This window comes from Musca autumnalis, unplaced genomic scaffold, assembly GCF_047663935.1.
Source record: "Musca autumnalis isolate F117 unplaced genomic scaffold, ASM4766393v1 scaffold_4, whole genome shotgun sequence".
NCBI lineage: Eukaryota > Metazoa > Arthropoda > Insecta > Diptera > Muscidae > Musca > Musca autumnalis.
Genome location: NW_027411977.1, coordinates 141,823,953 through 141,848,290, shown reverse-complemented (window position 1 = coordinate 141,848,290; position 24,338 = coordinate 141,823,953). Strand labels below are relative to the sequence as shown.

The following is a 24,338-nucleotide window of genomic DNA, read 5'->3' as shown; positions in this document are numbered from 1 at the left end:
GATATGTTTGGGAAAGTGTGTATACAAATTATTCCAAAAAAAAAACTATCTACGGTGTACAAGTACATGTCGCTTGTTGGCATGTGTAGGTGTGTGTGTGTAGGTGAGTGGATCTCGCATATTGTGACTGAGTTAAAAATACAAAACATTTATTAAAATGTTATCATTCAAATGTCGAGAAATAAATTCTGTGAGACAAATATTAAGTGCCTATTATTATTAATTGCTTCAAGTTGTTATTTTATCTAAATTAAATATCAAAGTGCAAAAAATGTATGTTGTTGGTGTTCTCTGAATTTCAAATTTCTACAACATTGCAAGAAATATACAAAAAATCGTAATAATAATACGTATGTATGTAAATTATAGATTGTTTCTAACCTATGATAATTTTTCCTTTGCCATCGGTCTCACACTCGTATACATTTCCAACTGAAGTTTCTGTTTCAACAATGGGTTTCAAATTTTTACGAGCATTCTCTGGATATTAAAAATGGTTTGGTTTTTTTTTGTTGGGGGTTTTCCAAAACATATTTATGTGAAGGATGATGTATTGAATTTCGAGCAGGAACAAATAAATCGTTAAGAAAAGAAGAAATGTTGTCAGTCGGTTAAAATGATTGTTTTAATATTAATTAGATGAATTCTAAATAAAAAAGAATACAATGTATATATGTAATAGATAATGTTAATTTTCAAATGACGATTATGAGAAAATGTTAATAATGAAACAAGGACTAATTTTTTAACAAGAATATTTTTAGAGTTTTAGTGGTGTGATTGTTGAGGAAATGAATCTAAACTTTTACGAATTTATTAATTTTGTATTTTTTCTTTGCTTTCTTTAATGTTTCACCAATAATTAACTTTTAAATCCAACATCGATGTTTTGTTAAAACACACACACAACGTAGTTAAAAGAAGTAAATCATCATTTGTTAATTGAAAACAAATCACAGAACTGTAAAAATAACAATTAAACATTAAAAATATATTAAAAATAAATAAATCCAATTGGACATTATCACATTTAGGCTAACACGAGGAGGAACACATGATTGGATTGGATTATCTTATTAAAATTAAATTGTGCTTCAATGTTATGTAAATGTAGCAACGAAAAAAAAAATAAAAAATACCTGTTGTTATGGCTGGCGTCCATTCTTGTTCTCCAGTGGCACCCCAGAGAAAACTCTTTGCTGGCATGGCTGTACCATTTGTAGTGGGCGTAAACCCAGATGAATTTAGTAACGAATTGTTACGTTTTCTGGATGCTAAATTATGTATATTTGGATTATATATTACTTTTGAGAAAATACTAAATACATGAAAATATTACTTTCAAATTTCTCACCATCTCCACTAAAACTGTTTGAAAATGATCTGCTTAATGTGGAACAATTGGAGGTATGATCATATTCCATGGAATTGTAACACGATGAGAAATCATTATCGTTATTGTTAATGGTGTTGTTGCAATTCTGTTTTGCTGGCACCGCTTGATAATGATGCTGCTGTATAAGGACACCGGTAGGTCCCTTTAAAGAAAAACGTAACAAAAAATGTGATATGAGAACATATTAACAAACGGTTATGATGAGGGTATTAAATAAGGTGGAAGTGACAATTTGGCTGACGAAGGGGATGAAGATACCAAGCACTGACCTTGATGGGCTTAAGGGGTTATGGCCACTAGTAAATTTTAAAAAATCGAAAGATTTGTATTTGCCCATTTTAAAGTACAGGGAGATTATGTTGCAAAAATTCAATCTGACAAAAATTTGTAGAAAAAATATTATAATTTATGTGTAACATCGAAGTTTTAACAGCGTTTTTCTCGATATGATATTTATGAAAGCGGTACCCACTGTAGCTCGAAAACGGATGATCCTATCTTCAAATTTTTTGTGGGATTAGTATACACATAAAAACATGAACTTAAGCGAGAGACTTTTCTTTAAAAAAATTTGACTGGTTTAGGACTAAAAAAACTATCATTTTTTTCGCTAAAATCGAAATTTTGACTTTGGCAGTTGGTTTGGTTATTTTTAATTCCGTTTCGGTAAAGTACAAGATTATTAGTTTCTTAACCCACTTAAAACCACTGGTCGTTTAAACGCCACCAAAATGGTTGCAAAAATTGACTTTTAAAAGAAGAGCCGATTGCAAGAAATCTAATCGTTTTTGAGAAAAAACTTATTTTTTAAGAAATGCTTATAAAGTCTCAAAAATATAATTTTCACAACAAATTTGAGGTTTTCTTGCAAAAAAATTCTCGGCCCTAAGCAACAAATCAAGGATTGCGCATTAATTCAATTTTTGGATCCGTTACAATTGTTTTAAAATATAATATTTTGTGTCCAGTTGTTCATTGTTATGTACAGAGAGCTTTCAACAAGTTGTTTCTACACTTTTCAGATGGATGGGATAACAGCAACAATATTGGCTGATCCTTGAGAATGGGAAACGCAAAACAAAAGCAACGACTGAATATTATTAAAAATGTTAGTTTTATCGGTTTTAATTAGCTGTACTTTTGACTTAAATTTGTTTTTTATTTATTTATTTATTCAATTTAACATGTATAACAAAGCCAACAGGCCAATTAATGAAATACAAAATGCTTAAACCAGTGACTCACTACTCCAACAAAAGGACAAACGTCCAAAATAAATACAATAGTAACATAATGAAGAGAAAAAAACTTAAAATAAAGTACTATTAATTACTAAAAAATTAAAATTAAACGCGTATATCATAAATGAAAAACACAATGCAACACACAGTGAGGTACTACTCTAACAAAAGGACACATTCAGCATGTCCGAGGTAAGTAAGTAAATAAGGGAAATACTACAATCATTCTGAGATCAAAAAACTCGCTATAAAAAAACATTCCTACGTTCATCAAAAAATGCAAACTGAAGCATACTATAGAACACAAATACACAAAATATGCATTTAAGCAGGGCTTGTGAAATGGTGAATAAGTCGTTTATAGAATGTGCTAGGGGAAATGCTAAAAATCTTGAGTTCAGTGGGAAGCATGTTGTACAACCGTGCCACACGAACCAGGAACGAAACATCCATCAGATGGTGTACAACTGGGATTTGAATTTGGTTGCGCCTAGATAACGAGCCAAACACAAATCCGTTTACTAAAAATAAGGGACATTGAAACTTCAGAACTTAAAAAAAACTCAGAAGCAAACGCGAATCAATGTAGGACTGAAAAGAACAGCCAAAAAACCTAACCACATAAGGTCCCATGTGAGCACGGGGATTCAGCCTGAATACAAACCGCAAAACTCTGTTGATTGCTATAAAAATCAGATGCAGGTTACCCGAAGAAGTATCAGTATACACCTCAATACAGTATAGGAACACTGGCAAAACCAAGGCATGAGCCAAACGCTTCCTAACAAAAAACGGCAGGGCCAAATCCGTGGCATAAAGCGAACGCAGAGAAATATTAACCCGGGATATAACCATATTAACATGACTGGAGAAGCAAAGTTTGTCATCAAGCAGAACACCCAGGCACAACAACTCCGAAACAAAATCAATTCTCGCATTATTGTAAACGACAGTCACACAGCAATCAGGAAACGACGCGAAAAACAACACCTTTGTCTTGGACGTATTAACGGAGAGAGAACTATGGATCATCCAACCATACAACGCCCGCATCGCACAATCAATCCTAGACTGAAGCACAGACGCGTAGCGACAATCACCTTTAAAAAGCAGTTGGACATCATCAGCAAATGCATAAGGTTCGCACCAAAACTGCAATACTGGAAAAAGGTCATTCAAAAAAAGGATGAAGAGAAGCGGCCCCAAAACCGAACCCTGCGGCACGCTACTTCTGACCGATAAGACCGAACTATATCTGTTGTCAGCACAGACCATTTGGCTCCTACCTAAAAGGTAGGACAGCATCAGGGCGCACGCACTACGCGAAAACCCATACAAGGAATGTAATTTATACACCACCTTAATATGGTCAACCCTATCGAACGCCTTCTCCAAGTCAAGCGATAACAGTACACAGCACTTGGTACCACCGAAACTGGAACGAATTGAGTCGGTGAGCCCCAACAACAAAGACGCGGTACTCCTATTCCTCCTGAACCCACATTCAGCAATCTATTCTCCTGCAAATGCGACGTTATCTGCGCCTTCAAAATATGCTCAACAACCTTGGAGCAGATTGGCAAAATAGAAATAGGGCGAAATTCCTGCAACGAACCAGGAACATTCTTCTTTTTCACAGGAACAATCTTAGCCAATTTCCAGCCAACAGGAAAGACAGATGTGGTTAATATAGTGTTCACCAAATGAAGGAAATGTGAACAAAGTAAAGGCATCACAATCTTTAAAAACTTAAGACAATACCCATCCAACCCAGCCGCATTGGATTTAATCGCAGCAAACGCGCTCTCCAGCTCCGAATAATCCACGCGCCGAAAAGAGAAACCACTTTCGCTGAAAACAACACCACTCAAGTCACTTAAGACGCTCGGACCAACAAGCTGGTTCAAAGCAAAATTAGCATTCAAGTCATCAACACTTCCGGCAAACTCGTAAGATTTATCCGAGGAGAATCCATTGGATTTAAGAACACTCCACAACTCCTTACTACTCCGTTGACCCTCAAACAGCAACGAATGAGCTAAAAATCTTGCCTTCCTGACCACAGATTTTGCCTTATTCCTTGCTTTGCAAAAACTTTTCCAGTCCGCTACACTTCTTGTATGCAAATATTGTCTAAATGCCAAATCCCTAATTGAGTTGTAATACGATATCTCAGGAGCTCCATACCAATCATTATCAGAGCTCCGGAATAATTTCCTCCTTTTGACTGGGAACTCTGAAAGCAACAAACTGAGACACTCGTTAAAACAATTCCATTGGTCATCAACATTGTTCGATAAGTACATCGGTGAAAAATCAAAGGAAGAAGAAACAGAATTTAAAACGTCCCTGCTGTTGATTATAAACAAACTCGATAAACTGATCCATACCTGAAACAGAGATGTCAAGAGACAAAAAAATAAAAGCATGGTCCGAAATTCCCGGACAGAAAAACTGACTAGAAAAAACAACAGACCCCTCATTACTAAGAGCAAAAAAGTCTAGAAGTGACGTTGAATTACGAGCCACACAAAAATGAGTGGGAATCAAGTTATGCCTAATGGAAACGCCAAGCCTACTACAATAATCCCCTACTCTAACTGATGAATCGAGGCAAAACAGGCCATTATTAAAGTCGCCCATTAGTACAACCTCTGAATACCGCACAAGCAAGTAACCAACATCATCCTCAAAAACCCTGAAATCCCCATTCGGGAGATATACAACACCTACAAGAATCCTTCGCCTACCAAGCACCAACTCAACAAACAAGCTCTCAGCAATACCAAACTTACTACTTTTAAAAACAACATTAAATTTAATCGACTGGGAAATGTATAAGGCCACTCCACCACCCCTCTGCACAGGTCGATCATTACGGCAACATTTATAACCCGGGATCGTAATCCTATTAGAGGGAATTGACGGCTTCAGCCACGTTTCACTCACCCCAACCACATGCAAAAAACTACCATCCACCACATTTCTTATTTCAGAAAGCTTAGAAGAATTGCCAGAAAGGCAGAAACTACGGCAGTTAAAATGCCCAACATTCAAATTATCCTTCAGTGCACTTAAAGATGAACGCAAAAACACATTATCACTAGCAGTGACGCCTAAATCACTAGTAATCATTCAAAAATATATATATATATATATATATATATATATATATATATATATATATATATATATATATATTTATGACATTAAAAACCGCAAAAAGGTTAAAAAATAAAGAAATACAATATATACATATTCCATAAAGCATCTCACAATCCAAATGGGAACTACTCAAATGGAGACCAAGTAAAAACCAACATGACCGCAATCATAAAATAGTATCCAGACGCACTGAAACACCACCAATAAAGTTTTCTCGCCTATCCTCCGCCACAGCACCACCTACATATGCATCAGTTTACTCTCAACACTTGTTGTGAACGGTCTACTATTCTTAACAAGCGCGCACAGTAAACTTTTTCAACAACAACAACGTTATTATTTTTTTCGCAATTTTTTCGTGCTGAACACGTCTTGTCTTTTCGATGATCGCACAATGAATGGCGTCTCTTTATTTTCTCTACATCAACTTAGCCTAGCGTACATTATTTTATCCCATCTTATCTATTGTATTTATCTGAGTCTTATGCAACTATGTGTTAAAATACAACTATGAGTGTAAATACGACTGTGTGTTTCATTAAATATATTGGGTGTGTTCCTTATTCTACTACATCTCGGCCAGCCTGACGGCTGTGACCGCCCCGGTCACACAGGGATTAACTTAATTAATCAATGGTAATGTATCAAATATCAAACAACAAAATATGTACAACACTTAACCTAAACTATATACAACTAGATACAACTATATACACTACGGGCCAGAGCCGCCCTGGGCCTCGTCATCTGGGTCATTTGCCTTCCATAGCCTCATGTTACAGGCTTCTATCACCCCATCATAAGGAATCTGGGTGATTTGACAGTTTTCTATGTCTCGGACCACATAGCGGTCATTCGGTAAAACTTTCCACACGGTATATGGCCCTTTGAACTTGGGGATAAGCTTCTTATTTACTCCTATCGCGGTGTCCACATTTTTAATAACTACGAAATCCCCTACGTTAAAAGTGTTCACCTTATGTCCCTTTTCTTCTGATCTCTGCTCATTATATCTTTGCACTCTCGCTATGGCGGCCTCTGCCTTGTCTCTAATCTCCTTAATACCCCCCCCGGGGTCCAAAAAGTTCTCTTCTAGGTATTCAGACAGTTTATCTACTATTTGCCCTCTTTGGTTTACCCCAAACAAAACTCTACTAGGAGTGTCTCCTATTGACCGGTTAACCGTATTGTTGAATGCAAATTCTATCTTACTGAGCTGTTTTACCCAATCTGCGTGTGCTACAGGTTCGCTGAGTTTTGCTAGCATTCCTACCAAAGTCCTATTGACCCGCTCAACCTGTCCATTCGCTTGAGGCGAGTGCACTGCAACCTTTATATGATCTATATTCTTTTCCTGTAAAAAGTCAGCAAATTCTTTCGATGTAAAACAGCTCCCTCTATCTGTTATACACCTAACCGGCCTACTATAATAGTCGAAATACTTCAATAGTGCCGCCGTTACTTCCTTGGTGCTTGTCGTAAGAACTGGGTAAAGCCGAACAAATTTTGTGAAAGCGTCGATTACGACCAGAATATGCTTTCTCTTCGACTGAAGCGCTGGTAATGGGCCCAAATGATCCAGGTGGATAGTGTAAAACGGTCGAGGTTCTTTCGGGATACTGTGCAATGCCCTTGCGTTTGGTTTATGGGGGGCCGAATACATAACGCACTTTAAACAAGTCTTCTTATGTTTGTCTATTTTATCTTTCATTTCCGGGAACCAATAGTGATTTTTCATTTTCAAATAGCATTTTTCTACCCCTAAATGTCCTAAATTCTCATGTATAGTTCTGATCACTTCAGTTTCCATGTCCTTCGGGACGAAAAATCGCAATGTATCGTTGATCTTCTTGTATACCACCCCATTTACCATATCGTACCCATTTACGGTTCCCTGTTCTAACTTCGATTTCAATTCACATATTTCCTTATCTCTAGCCTGCGCCGCACATAACTGGAAATCTATATCTTCCGCTTCGATTGTTGCTACTACCTTATTATTATTGTCTTCTTGCTCAACTCGAGACAAGGCATCTACGTGGGCCATTTTTTCTCCCGGTCTGTGCACTATGGTGTAGTTATAGTTTTCCAATTCTAGTGCCCATCGCGCAATCCGGCTATTAATGTTTCGTTTCGCCAAAGTCAAAGCTAGTGAATTACAGTCCGTCATTATTTTAAACTTAATCCCTTCCAGATACGCTCTAAACCTCCTTAGGGAGTAGATAATTGCCAAAGTTTCCAATTCGAAACTATGGTATCTCGTCTCTGCGTCTGTTGTCCTTTTGGAAAAATAGGCTACTGGATGGAAAACGCCATCATCCTGCTTCTGTAACAGTATCGACCCGAATCCTATTGCACTCGCGTCGCAATGCAGTTCTGTTTCCCTACTCGGATTATAAATCGCCAGGATCGGGCTTGATGTCAAACTTTGCTTCAATGTCTCAAAAGCTTCTTTACGTTCATTCGTTATTTCATATTTAGCCCCATCCTTTGTCAACTCATACAGTGGTTTGGCTATTAGGGAAAATCCCTTCACAAATTTCCTAAAATATGAACATAAACCGAGAAAAGCCTGCATTTCTTTTATGTTCTTCGGCATCGGGTAACGCCCGATCGCTTCTACGTGGCTATCCGATGGCTCGATACCTTTTCGCGACACCTTATATCCCAAGTATTCGATTTCCCCATAGGCGAATTTACACTTTTCGATTTTAATTTTTAATCCATACATGGCTAACCGGTACATTACCTTTCCCACTAAACACATGTGTTCCTCTAACGTCTTTGAAGCTATCACGATATCGTCCATATAGATAACTATTTCGTTTCTCTTCAGAAAATCTTGAAAAATTCCGGCTATAAATCTTTGAAAAACTGCCGGTCCATTTTTTAATCCGAATGGCAATCGCAAGAACTCATACTGTCCGTTCGGTACCACGAAGGATGTGTATTTCACCGAATCCTCCTCTAACCTCACATGGTAAAACCCTGACTTTAGGTCCATTATGGTGAACCACGACTTTCCCTCGAGATACTCTAAACAGTCCTCGATAAGTGGGAGGGGGTAGTTATCTCTGACTATAATCTTGTTGAGGGCCCTATAGTCCACACACATCCGAACCTCACCACTTTTCTTTTTGGTCAGCACAATGGGTGAGGCGTACGGAGAATTACTGGGCCGTATGATTCCCTTTTCCAATAAATCGGTTATTATTTTTCCCACCTCCTGTTTTTCCGCGAACGATAACCTCCTAGGTGAACAGTAGGTCGCATTTCCTGATGTCACTAGGATGGATGCCTTAAAATCAAACGTCTTCGGCTCGCTTTCGAGTTTCCCAAAGTAATTTTCCCGAATCAGTTTTTTCAACCTAAATCTGTCATCCACGCTCAATCTCGGGTTGACATCCCATTTTCCCTCAACGTCCTCAGTCTCCACCTTGCCTATTGTTTGCAGATGACTGGGATTTTCTTCACTTTCTACCTCCTCGATTATGCATGAGCTTCTCTCATCTATAAACTCATCGTCATTTTCTTTCACTTCATAAATTATTTTCTCAAAATTAATGTTTTCATTTCTTTCCCACGTCTGTTCATCGCTTTCAACTACTTGTAAACATTTACTCTCCATTCTCTCTCTTGTACATGCTTCTTCTTCTTTACTATCCATTTCTACTTTACCAACGGTTATTTTTTCAAATTTAGTCTTTTTGATTTCTCCCGTTTCCTTACCATGACTTGGGGTCTTTGCAGGGTTACCCCCTTTTTCCTGCATCCCATTTTGTAATAGCATATGCTCCATCTCCGGAGAATTTAGGTAATGCCCCTGTTACGTCTTCAAAGGTGGCAACACTCTTCTTTACTTCTGTCTTCTCTTCTAATTCTTCAATTTCCTCTTGCAACTTTAGAAGCAGTAACCGTTTTCTTAGTTGTTGCTCTATTTCATCATCTTTTTGGTTTGCATGAACCGGCTTGCCCGTTGTCTGTTGGTGTGGTAGTGGTGGTGGCAAAGCATCAGCTTGTTGTTGTTGCACTGGTAGTGGCGTACGTGACGACGCCATACTAGCCACCATTACTGCACCCAACAATTCACACAATTGTTCGAGAGTTGCTTCTTCTGGAATATTTACACCAGCCAGCCTCAGCTGGGCTATAATATGTTCACGCACCATTTTCCTTTTGTATGTTTTTTGCACACACACACACAAATAGTTCTTTTAGTTTTTTCTTTTTGTTTGCCTCACAGCGTAATTAAATTTTTGGTTTCCTCAGTTCTTCAGTTTGGTTTTTTCTTCAGTTTTTTCTATTTGTTTTCTTTAACTTATTTTAATTTAAGTAAAACAATTTTGATTCTTTGTTGGCACGAATTTCACAAGTCTTTTCTTTGAATTTTTAATTTCACAATGTCGTGGTATTGCGTCCACACCTGAGCTGAACACGTCTTGTCTTTTCGATGATCGCACAATGAATGGCGTCTCTTTATTTTCTCTACATCAACTTAGCCTAGCGTACATTATTTTATCCCATCTTATCTATTGTATTTATCTGAGTCTTATGCAACTATGTGTTAAAATACAACTATGAGTGTAAATACGACTGTGTGTTTCATTAAATATATTGGGTGTGTTCCTTATTCTACTACAGTGCATACAAAAGAACTCATAAGTGATATCTGCTAGTGTTTTAACATGGCATCCTCCTCTGGAGGAAACTATTACGGGATCCTAGATCCTGGAGGGGGAACCTCCCCAAGAAGGAAAAAACAAAAAACAGGAACTGTAACCTTGGGAAATTCTTTGGATTTTCCGGGTTTGGTTCAACAAAAATCCAAATATCAATCCTGTCCCAAATATGTGCTGATGAAAAGTAAACATCCAGAAAAAAACCCTGAAATCTTTCAACATCTTCCTAATCTCCAAAGCTATTCAAGGAATTTCGGCTGAACCAACATTAAAAACGATTTTCACAAGAGACGGAAATCTCCTCTTTTTGACGAAAAATGAGGCTCAAGCTAATCGTTTTATAAAAACAACAAATCTTGCTGGTTTATGTCCTGTTGAATGCATCTATCATCCAACCCTAAATATTGTTAAAGGATTTTTACGCTGCGATTTGCTAACTGACCTTTCCCCAGAAGAAATTGTTAATGGTCTGAAGTCACAAGGTGTTGTCGATTGCCAAAAAATTACGAGGTTTAATGATGGTGTGGTATCAAATACCCCTTCACACATACTGAGTTTCAACTTATACGAAGTGCCTAAAACTGTGGAAATTGGAATAATTACTTGTATGGTGAAAGAATATATCCCAAATCCGATACAATGCAAAAATTGCTTCAAATTAGGTCACACCAAGAAATTCTGCAAGAACTCTATTACATGTGAAGTATGTGCATCAGCTGTTCACGATCCAACACCCTGTACTAAAGTTCAATGTATCAATTGCAATCATCAGCATAGAGCCACCAACAAAAACTGCCCAGAATTCCTACAAAGAAAAACGGTACTCAAGCACAAAATACAAAACAAATGCTCTTTTAAAGAAGCCCTCAATAATACCCCAAAAATAACACCAACCGATATACCAACAGAAAGTCTCTCAGAGGCAATGGAAGTGCGAAAAAAGAAAATAACATTTAACAACAAATCTAACAATGCCAATACTCTCTCTAACATGGAGTCACAGATTTCCAACAACAACGAAAATCACACAACAACATCAAACTCATCACCACCCCAACCAAGTACAAGCCAAGCAGCACAACAAGTCAACTCCAAACAAACATCACAACAATCTAACTCAAACCAAGCACAACCAAATGAAAAGAACCCAAAAACAAACAAACAAACCACCACAACAGAAGCAATAAATGCAGAACACCAAGAACTAATAAATAAATTTCTCTCAAAAATTGAAACGCTAAAAAACAACAACACCAAATGTAGTATCTCAAAACCTATGAGCAATACAACATCAAACTTATCAGATATAGATACAAATAAATACATATCGGCAAAAATAACTGCAAGACGATCAGCTGTTGACGACGCTGATGATGTCTCAATGACATAATAGTGTTTTACACTATTTTACTATTTTTTTTTTCCTCTCTAATGATTAGGGGTCGATCTTCGATAACAATTACCGTTGAGTGGCGTTTCCAGTTGTCAAAATTGATCCACGTATGGCAACTCTCAACTGAAGTTGCGAATCTCAGTTGACGAAGCGGCTGTTTTTCAGCAACCACAAATTTTCAGTTGCAGTGAACATTTTCGAAGAAACAAGAAGTAAAATAGAAGGAAAAATAAACATTTTATTAACAATTATTGATTCTTTGCATCATTAATTAATTTTGTGTATCAATATGGTGAAAATAACGACAAAGCAGCAGTTTTATTATTAATATTAATAAAAAAATATTAATTGATAAACTGAGTGAAAATCCAAACTTAGCCCGAGGAGTTCGGGAGTTTTGGTGAAACCAAAGCCACAGCGGATGAAGCGTGGAGGTCCATTTCCGATAGTTTAAACAGCCATGAACCTCCAACACGAACGTATGAAGAGTGGCAGAGTCTGGATTCACTTTAAAGCAAAGTTGAAAAAGAAAATGCCTCAAAATAAAATAAACTTCATCGAACTGGTGGTGGTCCATCACAATAAGTGAATTTATCGCCTTTGGAGCGGATAGCAGCAAATCTTTTGCAAATGAATCTGGTGACAAATACAGTAGGTTCAGTTTAAGTACACATGACGAACATCCTCCATCTATATAGCCAACTACACCAGGGATTTTCGTTTTTGAATAAAAATGGTTTTTATTTTGCCTCTTTTCCTCCTCTGTCAACTTCGAAACGATCCAATTTTGGCACAATTTGTCCTCTATCAAGTGGACAACTTCCTTCCATACTTTCGACAATGTAGATTGAGCCATGCAATTGTTGATATCATTGCCATGGGACTTTTGGAAACTTCCCTCCTCCAAGAATCGCAACGCTGCGCACACTTTTAAAAGTGGGGGTATTGCTGTTGATCTGTAACTTACTTTGAAGTCATCCTTTAACGTTTCCACAACGTAAACTGCGGCATCCTTTGGCAATCGAAAATATTTAAGGCGTATTTTAAAATAATTTACTGATTATACAGATCTTTCCACATGATCATCAGCTTACAGTGCAGATGGCAATTCCAATGGATTCGACTTGTCCCTCAAATTTCTTCTAATAGATGCAATGTCCTGTACATTTCCTTCATCATCAAAAAATAATTCCACCGAACTTATCATTTTTTGGGACAGCAAATAAAACTTGACGATCCGAAGATTCAATGGGCAGGTTATATTCCAATCTTGGGTTGTTTTCCAAATTTGCTCGAAAACTCAGCCAAAATATTAAAATATTGTCCAGAATATACAAAAGAGTTATCCAAAGCGCAATTATTTTTAAAATGTTTTTTTTTTTTATTTTGAGAATAGAGGTCACAAGTTTGAAAAAACACTGATCGATAACATGTTTATCGACCACCCAGTTGAGTTGACATTAATGGTACAACATTTCGTCTCAGTCGCGCAGACAACTGACAACGCAACTCAAGTTTAGTGGCAATACAAGATAGACCCATTAATTTTAACATCTTACAGTGGAACATAAAAGGATTAATCAACAATTATACAGATCTCCAATTATTGATACAGGATCGACGGCCTCACTTTATCTCCCTACAGGAAACTCACATTCCTTATCAATGCCATCCAATAGGCCCAAATTCATTCACCACCTACTCAGCTAACCACCCATCGAACATCAATGCAAAAAGTGGATTAGCTGTTTTTATTAAAAATAATATCCCACACAAGAGGATTTACAATTCTTCAAAACTCTTAAATATTGTTATGGAAGTGATGTTAAATATAAAGATAACCATAATTTCGGTTTATATACATCCGAATGAATCGTTCGATATTAGTGACATTACCTCACTTTTCGATAATGTTACAACACCTGTTCTGCTCATGGGTGATGTTAATTGCTGGAATATATTATGGGGTTCAGCAAAAAATAATACCAGGGGTGTCATTCTCGAACATGCCCTGAACATGCATAATATGTGTATATTAAACGATGGCAATCCTACACATTTATCTACCTTTAATTCTTTCACAAATATAGACATAACATGCTGTTCTGCAAATCTTCTACCCATTGCATCCAGTGAAACAATTGATAATCTGTATAGCAGTGATCACTTTCCTATAGTGACCACAGTCCTAACAAACTCCAATTGGTCGTCTGTAAAACTTACCCCAAAATATAACTTTAAAAAGGCAAATTGGCGGACATATTCAACTACTGTCGACAATGAATTGGAAAACAAATGTTTTGAGAAAAACCCAAATAAAATCAATGGCACAATAACCAAGGCTATAAGAAAAGCAGCAGCATTAAACATACCAATGAAAAAAACCAACAACAAACACTATGTCCCTTGGTGGAACCTAAACCTACATACTTACCGTCAAGACAAGGTCAGAAAATTTCGTATATTCCGGAAAAGTCCAACACGCGACAATTTAATTCTCTATAAGAAATCTAAAGCAAAGTTTAGATACGAAGCCAAGAAAGCGAAGGCTATCTGTTTTATGCGCTTTACCAGCACCATCAGCAGAGATTCCCCTCTATCTAACATATGGAACAAAGTAAACAGAATATCCAACCGAAACACATCACAGACCTTTACAGCAATGGAAACCAATAATGGCATTCTAAACGACCCCATTGACATCGCCAATTTATTTGGTGAACAATGGTCTAACGAATCTGCTGATTCTAATTTCTGTACGGATTTCCGGCTGTCAAAAAATGATATTCCTAACAATTTCTCTAATATGCAAGGAACAGACAAGCAGTGATTATAGAGAACTCCATAACCAGCTCTGAGTTAGCCACAGCTTTAAATAAAGCTAAAGGAAATACACCCGGGCATGATCGGATAACATATTCTATGCTACAAAATTTTTCCAGTTACAGTAAGGAAAAACTTCTTTCGTTGTACAATCTCGTGTTTAACACAGGAGTTATACCTTTTTCATGGAAATCAGCAATAGTTGTCGCGATCCCAAAACCCAACAAAAACAAAAACCTCTTTTCCAGCTATAGGCCAATATCATTGTTGCCATGTATTTCAAAACTACTCGAACGCGTAATTTCAAATCGCCTGGCATGGTTCTTAAAAACCAGGAAACTCAACAGTAAACCAAGTGGCTTTTAAGGCAAAACAAGGATGTGATGACGCTTTACTCCATATTGATTTCTTTGCAACAAAAGCTCTATCAACCAAAAACCATACATCTATACTTGCAATAGATTTTGAAAAGGCTTTCGATCGTGTGGGCATTCATGTTATTCTTGATACATTGACATCATGGGGCTGTGGATCTAAGATGTTAAACTTTATTAAATCATTTTTAACAGGTCGAACATTTAGAGTTAAAATAAATAATTATCTCTCGCAGAGATTCACCTTAAAAAATGGAATACCACAAGGATCACCTCTTTCAGTAATCCTTTTTCAAATAGCTTTTAATCAAATAAGCCTCATAATTAACAAATACAATAAAATTTACCATTGTCTTTACGCGGATGATGTGTACATATTAAGCCAAGAAAGAGACAACAATAGTACAAATGATACCTTTTCAAAAATAATCGCTGAAATAATGAATTGGTGTAAATTTTCTGGAGCAAAAATATCATCTTCAAAATCATCTATTCTACACATCTGCAGAAAACATAATTGCCATCCCCAAAACTTTACAGTCAACAATATAACTTTTCCATACGTAAATGAACTAAAAATTCTTGGATTAACATTTGAAAAAAATTATCGCTGGAAAAAACATATCTTAAAACTAAAAAAAGATCTTATTCCTAGAGCTAACATAATCAAATATTTATCCAGCAAATGTTATACCCATATCAATACACTCACCTACCTGGTAAAAACGCTTATTTTAAGCAAAATCGACTATGGTTTCTACATATTTGGAAACAGTCCACATTCCACATTGAAATATATAAAATCAATTTACCATGGATGCATAAGATCTAGTCTATTTGCTTATCGGACAACGCCGATTAAAATTCTTTTTATAGAATCTGGACTGCCGCCTTTGGAGGAAAGGTATATTGAGATCCTGAATCGACTATTACCTAAAATTCTTTCCATAAATTCATCGATTATAGATGAAGATGTTAAAAAAATTTTATCCTCAAAGAGGAAGCCCAAGGTGCCATCTGTATTTTATGAATGTATAAACAATAATATTGTGAATTTTAAGGGCAGAATAACAAATTATATTACAAGGTACCCTGTATGGATGTTCTCGGAGAATTCTTGCAATATGTCACTATCCCTGCACAAAAAGGATAATACACCTCATGAAATCTATTTAACACATTTCAATGAGCTTATGTCGCAACATGGTGATTGGTATCAACTTTTCACAGATGCTTCTAAAAATAATTCCGCTACAGCATATGCTGTAGTTGATTGCGATGGAAAGCTATTAGCATCTAAAGTTTTATCAAAATTTAGTTCAATCTTCACTGGTGAAGTTGCATGTATCTTAGAAGCCATCAATATTGCTTTGGAAACCAAAAAGAAAACACTGATTTTATCTGATAGTCTATCGGCAATAAGGAGCATTACTAATATATCCAACACTAAATGGTCGGGTATTAATAAAATAAGGGACCTACTCATATCTAATATGGGTAAGATAAAGCTAGCTTGGATTCCTGGTCACGTCGGAATACCAGGTAATGTTTTCGCTGACAATGCTGCAAAGAATGCCTGCATCGCACCACTTATCGAGGATATTATCATTGAAAGACTCGATCTAAAAGCACACATATCAGCAAACTTATTTAAGCTACACATAGTCAATATGGCTCATTTCCAACATTATCACTACACAGATGTCAATCCACATTATCAAATTGCAATTTACCCCACAAATATTGATAAAAAGAAAATTAGAATTTTTTCTCGTTTACGGATGGGGCACACTGTTACAACCCATCAATATCTAATCAACAAAAACGCAGATAACAAATGTCCGAAGTGCGGTGATGTGGTTACCGTTAAACATATACTCCAAACATGCAGATTATTATCTCAACAACAACGACGCCTCTTACAAAACCAAGGATTCAATATGCTTCAAAACATAAACAACCTAAATATTGATAATATATTTCAGTACATAAAGCAGAATAACATAACTATTTAAAAAAATTTTTCAACTCTTTCGAATTTATATTGTATATATGTATGTATATAGCTGATGGCCATAGTAGCTAATGCTTTTTACTGTATATAATACTCTTATATTTACTATAAGTTTATAATAATAATAAATAAATAAATACATATGCATCATCGCCAGTACTTCGTCTCTCCTCAGATCCAAAAAAACAATCGAATTGATTGGCATCAAATGTTTTCACCACCCCACTTAACAAAGTCACCTTTACTCTTGGCTCATCATTATTCACCAAAACATACTTCAATATTTTGTTCATCTCTCGGAGCCTACGGCAACGGAAAACTAGCTTGGCAGCGGGAGGAGTAAGGTGGTCATTTAGATATACACGAGAGGTAACATGACTATCAATGACATTCAAAGTAATACTTCCCCGACGATGATAATTAGCCATAACAGCATTTCTCATGTGTACCGAGGCAAACTTCACAAGCACTGTTTTTCCACCATAAATATAGCAAGCGTGCTGAATATCACTATTATTAAGAACTATATTACATAGACTAGCGATTTTTATAATTGGCTCTCGGAGATTGCGGATCGACCTCGGCAACCCGTTGATTAAAATATCTGCACGGTTAAGGCGCCGTTGACTAACAATGTTATTACGCTCAATGTCCAAGCACTGCCTTTTCAACTCGTTTAGGTCATTCTGCATCTTTTCCACATTCGCCTGGCAGATAAGCGATCTCAGAGCGAACCTCTGCAAACACTCTACTAACCAATGCGTCATGTTCAACCATAAATTGACTAAGCCTCTTATTAAGCTGCTGCCTCACCAACTCAGTCAGTTCATCCATACATTGCTTCATCTGAGTATCAATAACTTCCTTCATTGACACAGCAAGTCGGTCAAACAAATCCTGCACGCCAGAAACACCACTAGACGATTTAGTACCATGCTGCGGTGTAACCACATTCATACGCTTACTTGCAACACCAACAGCCGACGTAGAAGCAGAACTAGAAGATCGTCGCTTGCACTGCATGCATGTAAATTTGAAGTTTTTATCCGCTTTTACCTTCTCACCTTGACACCGGTGCCATGACAAGACAGCAACAATGATGGCGGCAAACAAAAACAATGCAGCACTACGCGAAGTTGAACAGCAACAGCAGCAAGACAGCAAAAAAATTCACCAAAAATACCAGCTCAGCCAACGACATCCAACAATTGAAAACAGCAGCAACCAAAAAATATAAACTTATCCCAAAAAATTATAATTTGAGATAAAAAAACTCCAACATTTCTTTAAATTAAAACTTTTTTGCGGAGCTAAACAAAATAATCAGCTGCTCATTGCAGTGTGATGGCATGGTAGTGTGATTTTAGAAGGAATTTGCATTTCTTATCCTAAGAGGGTTGCCATCTCCTACCACTTTTCCCATGGTCTGGGGAAATCTCATAATACCCTCAAATCAAAAAAAATATTCCCATATATAAATATTTAAATTGTAAAATATTCACTCGGAAAGTGGTTTAGTATAACCGTTCTTATGTTTGCCGTATAATAAAAAAATTTAACAACCGAATAATGGTAAACACAATGCATCCTGATGCAAACTCCTTGAGGCCATCGGTACATTGTGACTAAAACGCTGGGAAAACTTTAAAAATAATGGGAATAGGAACATCCAAGAAGTAGTTGGGGCTCTTATTTCCGATAAACACCCTAGCTTAGTTCGTAGAAGAAGTTTTGAAAACAATTTGAAAAGTTATACACTTGTCAAAAAACCATTGTCATACACAAACGAAGACAATTTATGAAAGACTGGTACAAAATTCAAAGTTTTATATCTTATTTTTTTTAATTTTTTTTTATCTTATTTTTAATAAATTATATTAGAAATATGATTTAGGGTTCGATTGTAGATAGCAACTCAACTGTAGTTGCGTTGTGAGAAAGAAAATCATACAATTAAAATAAGTGAAATGACAGAAATGTTTGAAAAATGGATTCAATATCAGTGTCTTAAACCTTCAGCTACTAATTTAATTGTAAAAAGTATGAATTTCAATGTAGAAATTGGATTTTTTATCATTAAATTTGCTATCGGCAACGCAACTAAAGTTGGGTTGCTATCCATAATCGAAACCTTAATAAAAATAAATAGAACCATAGATATTTAGCCATATGACTTTATTTTACCCACTGTTTGGTAGAATACTTGCAAAAAATTGGTGCTCAATAAGTGGCTGAAATCCCTTAACATGACAAAGCCCAGGACTTATCTAGGCCCCTCTTTCATCACAAGCGGAGATTGTCCTCCTGAGGAGCTTAAATGTAGTGAGCTAAAACGTGCCGCACGTTCAACCATAAGAGCGACAAAAGCTAGGGTTGGGTGTTGGTCTAGTAACTCATCGACGAGACGTTACAACAACGCCTAAGGGTGATGCACCGTATTATAGCTGACATGACATAATCATTTCTACTCTAACGACATTATAGTTAAACGTATCGAGATACAACGATTGCGTTGACTGGGCAATGTCGTAAGAATGATTATGACAGTGCCTGTAGTACGTGCATTACTATTAACATGGGTTTTTAATTCATTACCTTTCCTTCTTTTTTGGCTGGGGAGCCGTTTTTCTAGTTTCTTTTTCTTTTAATTTTTGTCATTATATTTTTTTATTTTTGTATAATGTTATCATAGTCATGGATTAATTAGCAAGAAATTTTATTTGTAATGCGCACTTTGGTCTTAAAGACCTTTTGCATTACTATGTATGAATAATAAATAAAATAAATAATGATGAACCCTTTAAACCCGTTACGGGTCGCATAACGGTGCATACTGAACTGAAAGGCCAAGGCTTCGATGGAGTAGATCGAAAAATACGATATTCCGATTGCAAAAGTAAAGCAACAGGGAGGAATGCAAATGTTTGCAAAAATCAACTTTTGTTTGGCCTCATTTACAGACGTAAAATATTGAATGGTACTTCGCTACAATTCATTATTCAATGCACTTCCATAGATTTTACAGACTTAAATCGTAAGATATATTATAAAAAACATGTTTTTTTTGCTTCATTAACAGGTGCCTAACCCAACATCTCTTCACCTGAAGCTAATTTAAAACGAATGTAACATTTCCTACCTTTGGGAAAATATGAGTCCAACGACGTCGATTCGATGTTAACTTAATAGTAACATGAGATGGGTCAAATGGATTAATTAAAGAACGACCAGGCCGTACTATAGGTGCTATGGATACTATTGAGCGCCTTGAATTTTTCTCCGATGCAAGGGATTCTGAGAGGTTTGTAACATCCGTCTGAAACAAGGTCATATATTAAGGCATCTCAACTGAAAAAAACGTTGTCATAAAACTACCATAGCGGCAAGTATTCCAGAAGTCCCATGATGTATATCAGGATCAGACATTTTCCTGCGAAGACTGGGTATTTTCGTTGGTGTCAAATTTTCCCAGTCGTTATTTTGATAGGCGTATGTTTCAAAACTGGGAACAGATGTTTTCTTAGCTCTAACAACCCTTTGCAAGGAACTGAAACAGAATTGTTATTTGAAATTTTACAAAAAAAAAAAAGTAAAAAACAAATTCAATCATATGATCAACACCACCTTAACAGGCAAACATAAAACAAATAAATTTTCAATAATAATTCGATTATCACTTACCAAGTTCCCTGGGCAGGTGGTGGCTGGAAAATTTGGTCATCATAGGCTTCATAATCAAACAGTGAGTTGTGAATATATTCCGATTGGTTACAACTAAGAAAGTTATTCTCATTATCCTAGAAAAAGGTGCGTAATAAAATGTAATTTTGTACATCTTTAAGCCATAATCATGTGTACATACACTATTACTATCCATTATGGTTGGAGCATTACAAATCATGGGCGGTAGTTTTATTCGAGGTATAAAATTTGAGTATGCAATTTTTTTATTTGTTGAATAGAAACTCAAATTTATCCAATGAGGCAGTGAATAGTCATCGGCAGATGTAACCGATGTATCTTTATTATGGAATTTTAATAGAGGTACAGCATGTAGAGGCTGTTCACCAACACAGACTAAATCACTACCAACACCATTATCTATAATCTAGAAGATAACACAAAATATTAATGAAATGAAATCAAGCATCCAGCATTTTCTATTGTTTACCCTTTGTTTTGTAATATTAGTGAGCTCTCTATCGACTTCAAATACTCCCACACCAGGTGTTATTACCACGGACAACTGACCGGTACGATCGAACGTACGATCTAAATAATGTTTTTCAAACGTATTCAAAGATATATTCAAAACCTCCAGAAAGTTCCCCTGGGCTGCTGTGGAATTATAGGCAGGCGGTATTCGTACACCCTCTCGGGCATGATAATTCAATACAGTAGCTTGATAAGAAGTAAAAAGCTTCCTCAACTGACCCAAGACCGTACACCAATCATCATTACGTTCATTTTGTATGGCCACTCTATAGAAATCTTCATAAAAACGCCCTTTATAATCCATTTGAAGACATTCCTGCATATGTTCTGGAAATTCTTCCAGAGACTTAGCAGCGTAGAATGTACGCGAAAACAGTACAATAGTAACTTCATGATTGCATCCCAGCTTTTTCCATTTGTGAAATAATTCTGTGAGAAAGCCGTTCACAGCCTTTTCGAAATACAAATCCCCATGGATATCGAAATCCCACATTTCCGAAGACATTTGAAGGAAGAGATAGACCATAGATGTGCTACTGCGAAATACGATTTTTGTATCCTCTGTAATAACACCACAAGAGACGCGTTCACCCTGTGACCACATCTCATATACTTGACAACGTATCTGCATGTCATTATAATCAATCTTTTTATTTACATAGACGCATGTGTTGGTCTGGAATAAAATAATTATAAAAAAATACCAAAAGCATATCTTCCAAGGCGGATTATTAACTTACCAAGTATTGTTTTAAACGCCACATTTCCGACCGTCCCATATACTGATCTTTAAATGTAATTTCAATAGAATCCAATGCAACATCGGCTACATCAACGACTCTCATAACCACATCGGTAAATGTACGTAGCTTAAATTGGGCCGCAACACCGCTTTCTATACTGATGGCATCGCGATGCTTGAGATCAGTAAATGTTGTTATTTGCAACACCAATCTGGTGTTTTCTTCATCCTCACGATGATAGACTTCGACTATGTCACCGGCTTTAACATCGGGATGTTCTTTATTGTTGACCAAAAGATCGGCATCTGTAAGAAATATGTAAAAAAGAGTGAGATCTGTTTAGGTAAATACTACAGAACAAGCAGTGGTACTGAATGACTTAAACATGGTAAAGTTAAGCTCTTATTTTGGTCCTTTAGGAGTTCCCTTTTTACTTCCCTTTAGAGGATATGATCACCTTTAAAATCCGCAATCTTTATAAAGAAGATCTAGTTACTTGGAATATTTATGGCCAATATAATAGTCTTACATAAGAGCCGATGTAATAGAAAGGGTTCGTAGCAAATGTCAATCACTAAATAATTATGAAAGTACATATTTGGCTAAAAGATCTTTTATCCAGATCTACATTTAAAAACTTGCGACGATCCGTATTGCTGAATGCATTAACATCATTCATATCTGGATCGATGTCCCAACAGATTAACAAATTGGAACATTCCATTTCAATGGTCCACAAGTGATTATCTTCTTTATATCGATATATATTGATATATCGAGTATATATGTCGTGGATACCGAACCATAAAGTAACAAAAAAATCCAAGTACACTCGAAACTGGCAGTGAAAATCGGAAACTACACCTTTATGGAAGTGTGAAAGATGTTGGTATCCGCATGGGTCGTTGATCAAGGCATAATTAATAGCCAATCTACCCGTAGAATTGCTGCGTCCGAAATAAATAAAATAAGTAAATTCTGGAAAAACATACACACATATAGCAAGCAGTTTTCTTCCACCCATATTTTATCTCTACAAACATTTGATAAGAAGGAACAAGGCATAATGAGACATACTATTTATGGTCGAGTCCGTTGTTGTTGAGATAGGATGCTGAAAGATTGAAGTATATGTTTGACGTCTACAACAGATCCACATTTGGGACATTTATTATCTATATTCTTATTAATTAGGTGTTGATGTGTAAGGATGGTAATGCGTAAACGGGAATATATCTTCATTTTCTTTTTCTCAGTGTTCGTAGGACACACTGCTTTGTTTTGCGTGCCTGGACAGAAATAGAAACCGGGCAGGTGGGTGTGCATACCATTGCTCCACGTGCACCCAATACATTTAATGTTTTCTTCAAGTGTTCTGCGACAAAGAGTGCGCTTCTAATAGGAAGATACAGTCAGTTGCTCTCTTTATGTAGGGAACCAATATCCAATATATAATATGGGAATGGTTATAAGTGATTCTTTACATGTAATTGATATAACTATTAAACTTACCCTTATAGGACTTTGTATGTGTATACAATTTATATAATTTCATATTTATTCACTTCTTCTTATCTCTAAAATGTAATTTCATTTCATTTCTATTACAATTTACACCAAATTAAAAGAACAAAAGAACTTGGAAGTTGGGTGTCTTCTGACAAAATTCGAATAAGGACCACGAAAGGGAATCAATGATGAAAAATGAGAATGAAACAAAATAGCCAAACTGTTTTGTTGTTTACGAATGTGTGAAAGCAAAATAATAAAATTGCCCTGTTGTTTACGAATGAAAACACACAAAGAGCGAAGTAAACTAGGGATGCGTAAACTGACTTTTGTCGATGACTTCAAATGGATCTATAGATCTATATAAAATGTGGTCTAGCATGGTAGAATAATGTACAGGTAGGCAACAGCTAAAGTGGTGTTTACACTAGGCATCAATGTCGTATCAGCTGTCACTTCTTTTATCAATTCGATATTAGGTCTGTTCATTTACTCAATAATTTGTACAAATTTGTACAAGTCTAGTAACTTCTTGTAATCGACTAATGTATTTTGCATTGCGCTGTTGAGTAAACGAACAACATCCAGTAACAATTTCTACAAATTGCAAGTAAACGAAGACACATATTCTCTATGTGCGTTCGTTCATACCTACAAATGTTATTTTCATATGACATAACCTACAAATAAAAATAGAAGCTGTTTTTTGTCATTGTTTACATTACGGCTGTTCCTTTACGTGCAAGAATCTTCAAGTTTTATCACTTTTTACTCGAAAAGCGTTCC

General features: G+C 36.2%; 1 protein-coding gene across 17 annotated transcripts in view; it reads right to left on the bottom strand.

Annotated features, from left to right (window-relative positions):
- Iml1 (GATOR complex protein Iml1) overlaps nt 1-23,851 on the bottom strand; it is a 58,698-nt gene extending 34,847 nt beyond the window's left edge. For 3 of the 17 annotated variants that reach the window (XM_073979979.1, XM_073979984.1, XM_073979985.1), the window contains exons 1-10: nt 23,556-23,851; nt 22,041-22,348; nt 21,257-21,976; nt 20,948-21,193; nt 20,767-20,882; nt 20,461-20,632; nt 20,225-20,401; nt 1,340-1,538; nt 1,140-1,274; nt 382-480 (exon numbers count right to left, since the gene is read on the bottom strand). In XM_073979979.1, the coding sequence (XP_073836080.1) occupies nt 382-480; nt 1,140-1,274; nt 1,340-1,538; nt 20,225-20,401; nt 20,461-20,632; nt 20,767-20,882; nt 20,948-21,193; nt 21,257-21,976; nt 22,041-22,348; nt 23,556-23,598 (2,215 nt within the window). In that variant the 5' untranslated portion in view covers nt 23,599-23,851. Of the gene's footprint in view, nt 1-381; nt 481-1,139; nt 1,305-1,339; nt 1,539-20,224; nt 20,402-20,460; nt 20,633-20,766; nt 20,883-20,947; nt 21,194-21,256; nt 21,977-22,040; nt 22,349-23,555 lie in introns of all 17 variants that reach the window. The other 14 variants (XM_073979978.1, XM_073979981.1, XM_073979983.1 and 11 more) reach the window with 5 other exon arrangements.
- Nucleotides 23,852-24,338: the final 487 nt, after the last annotated feature.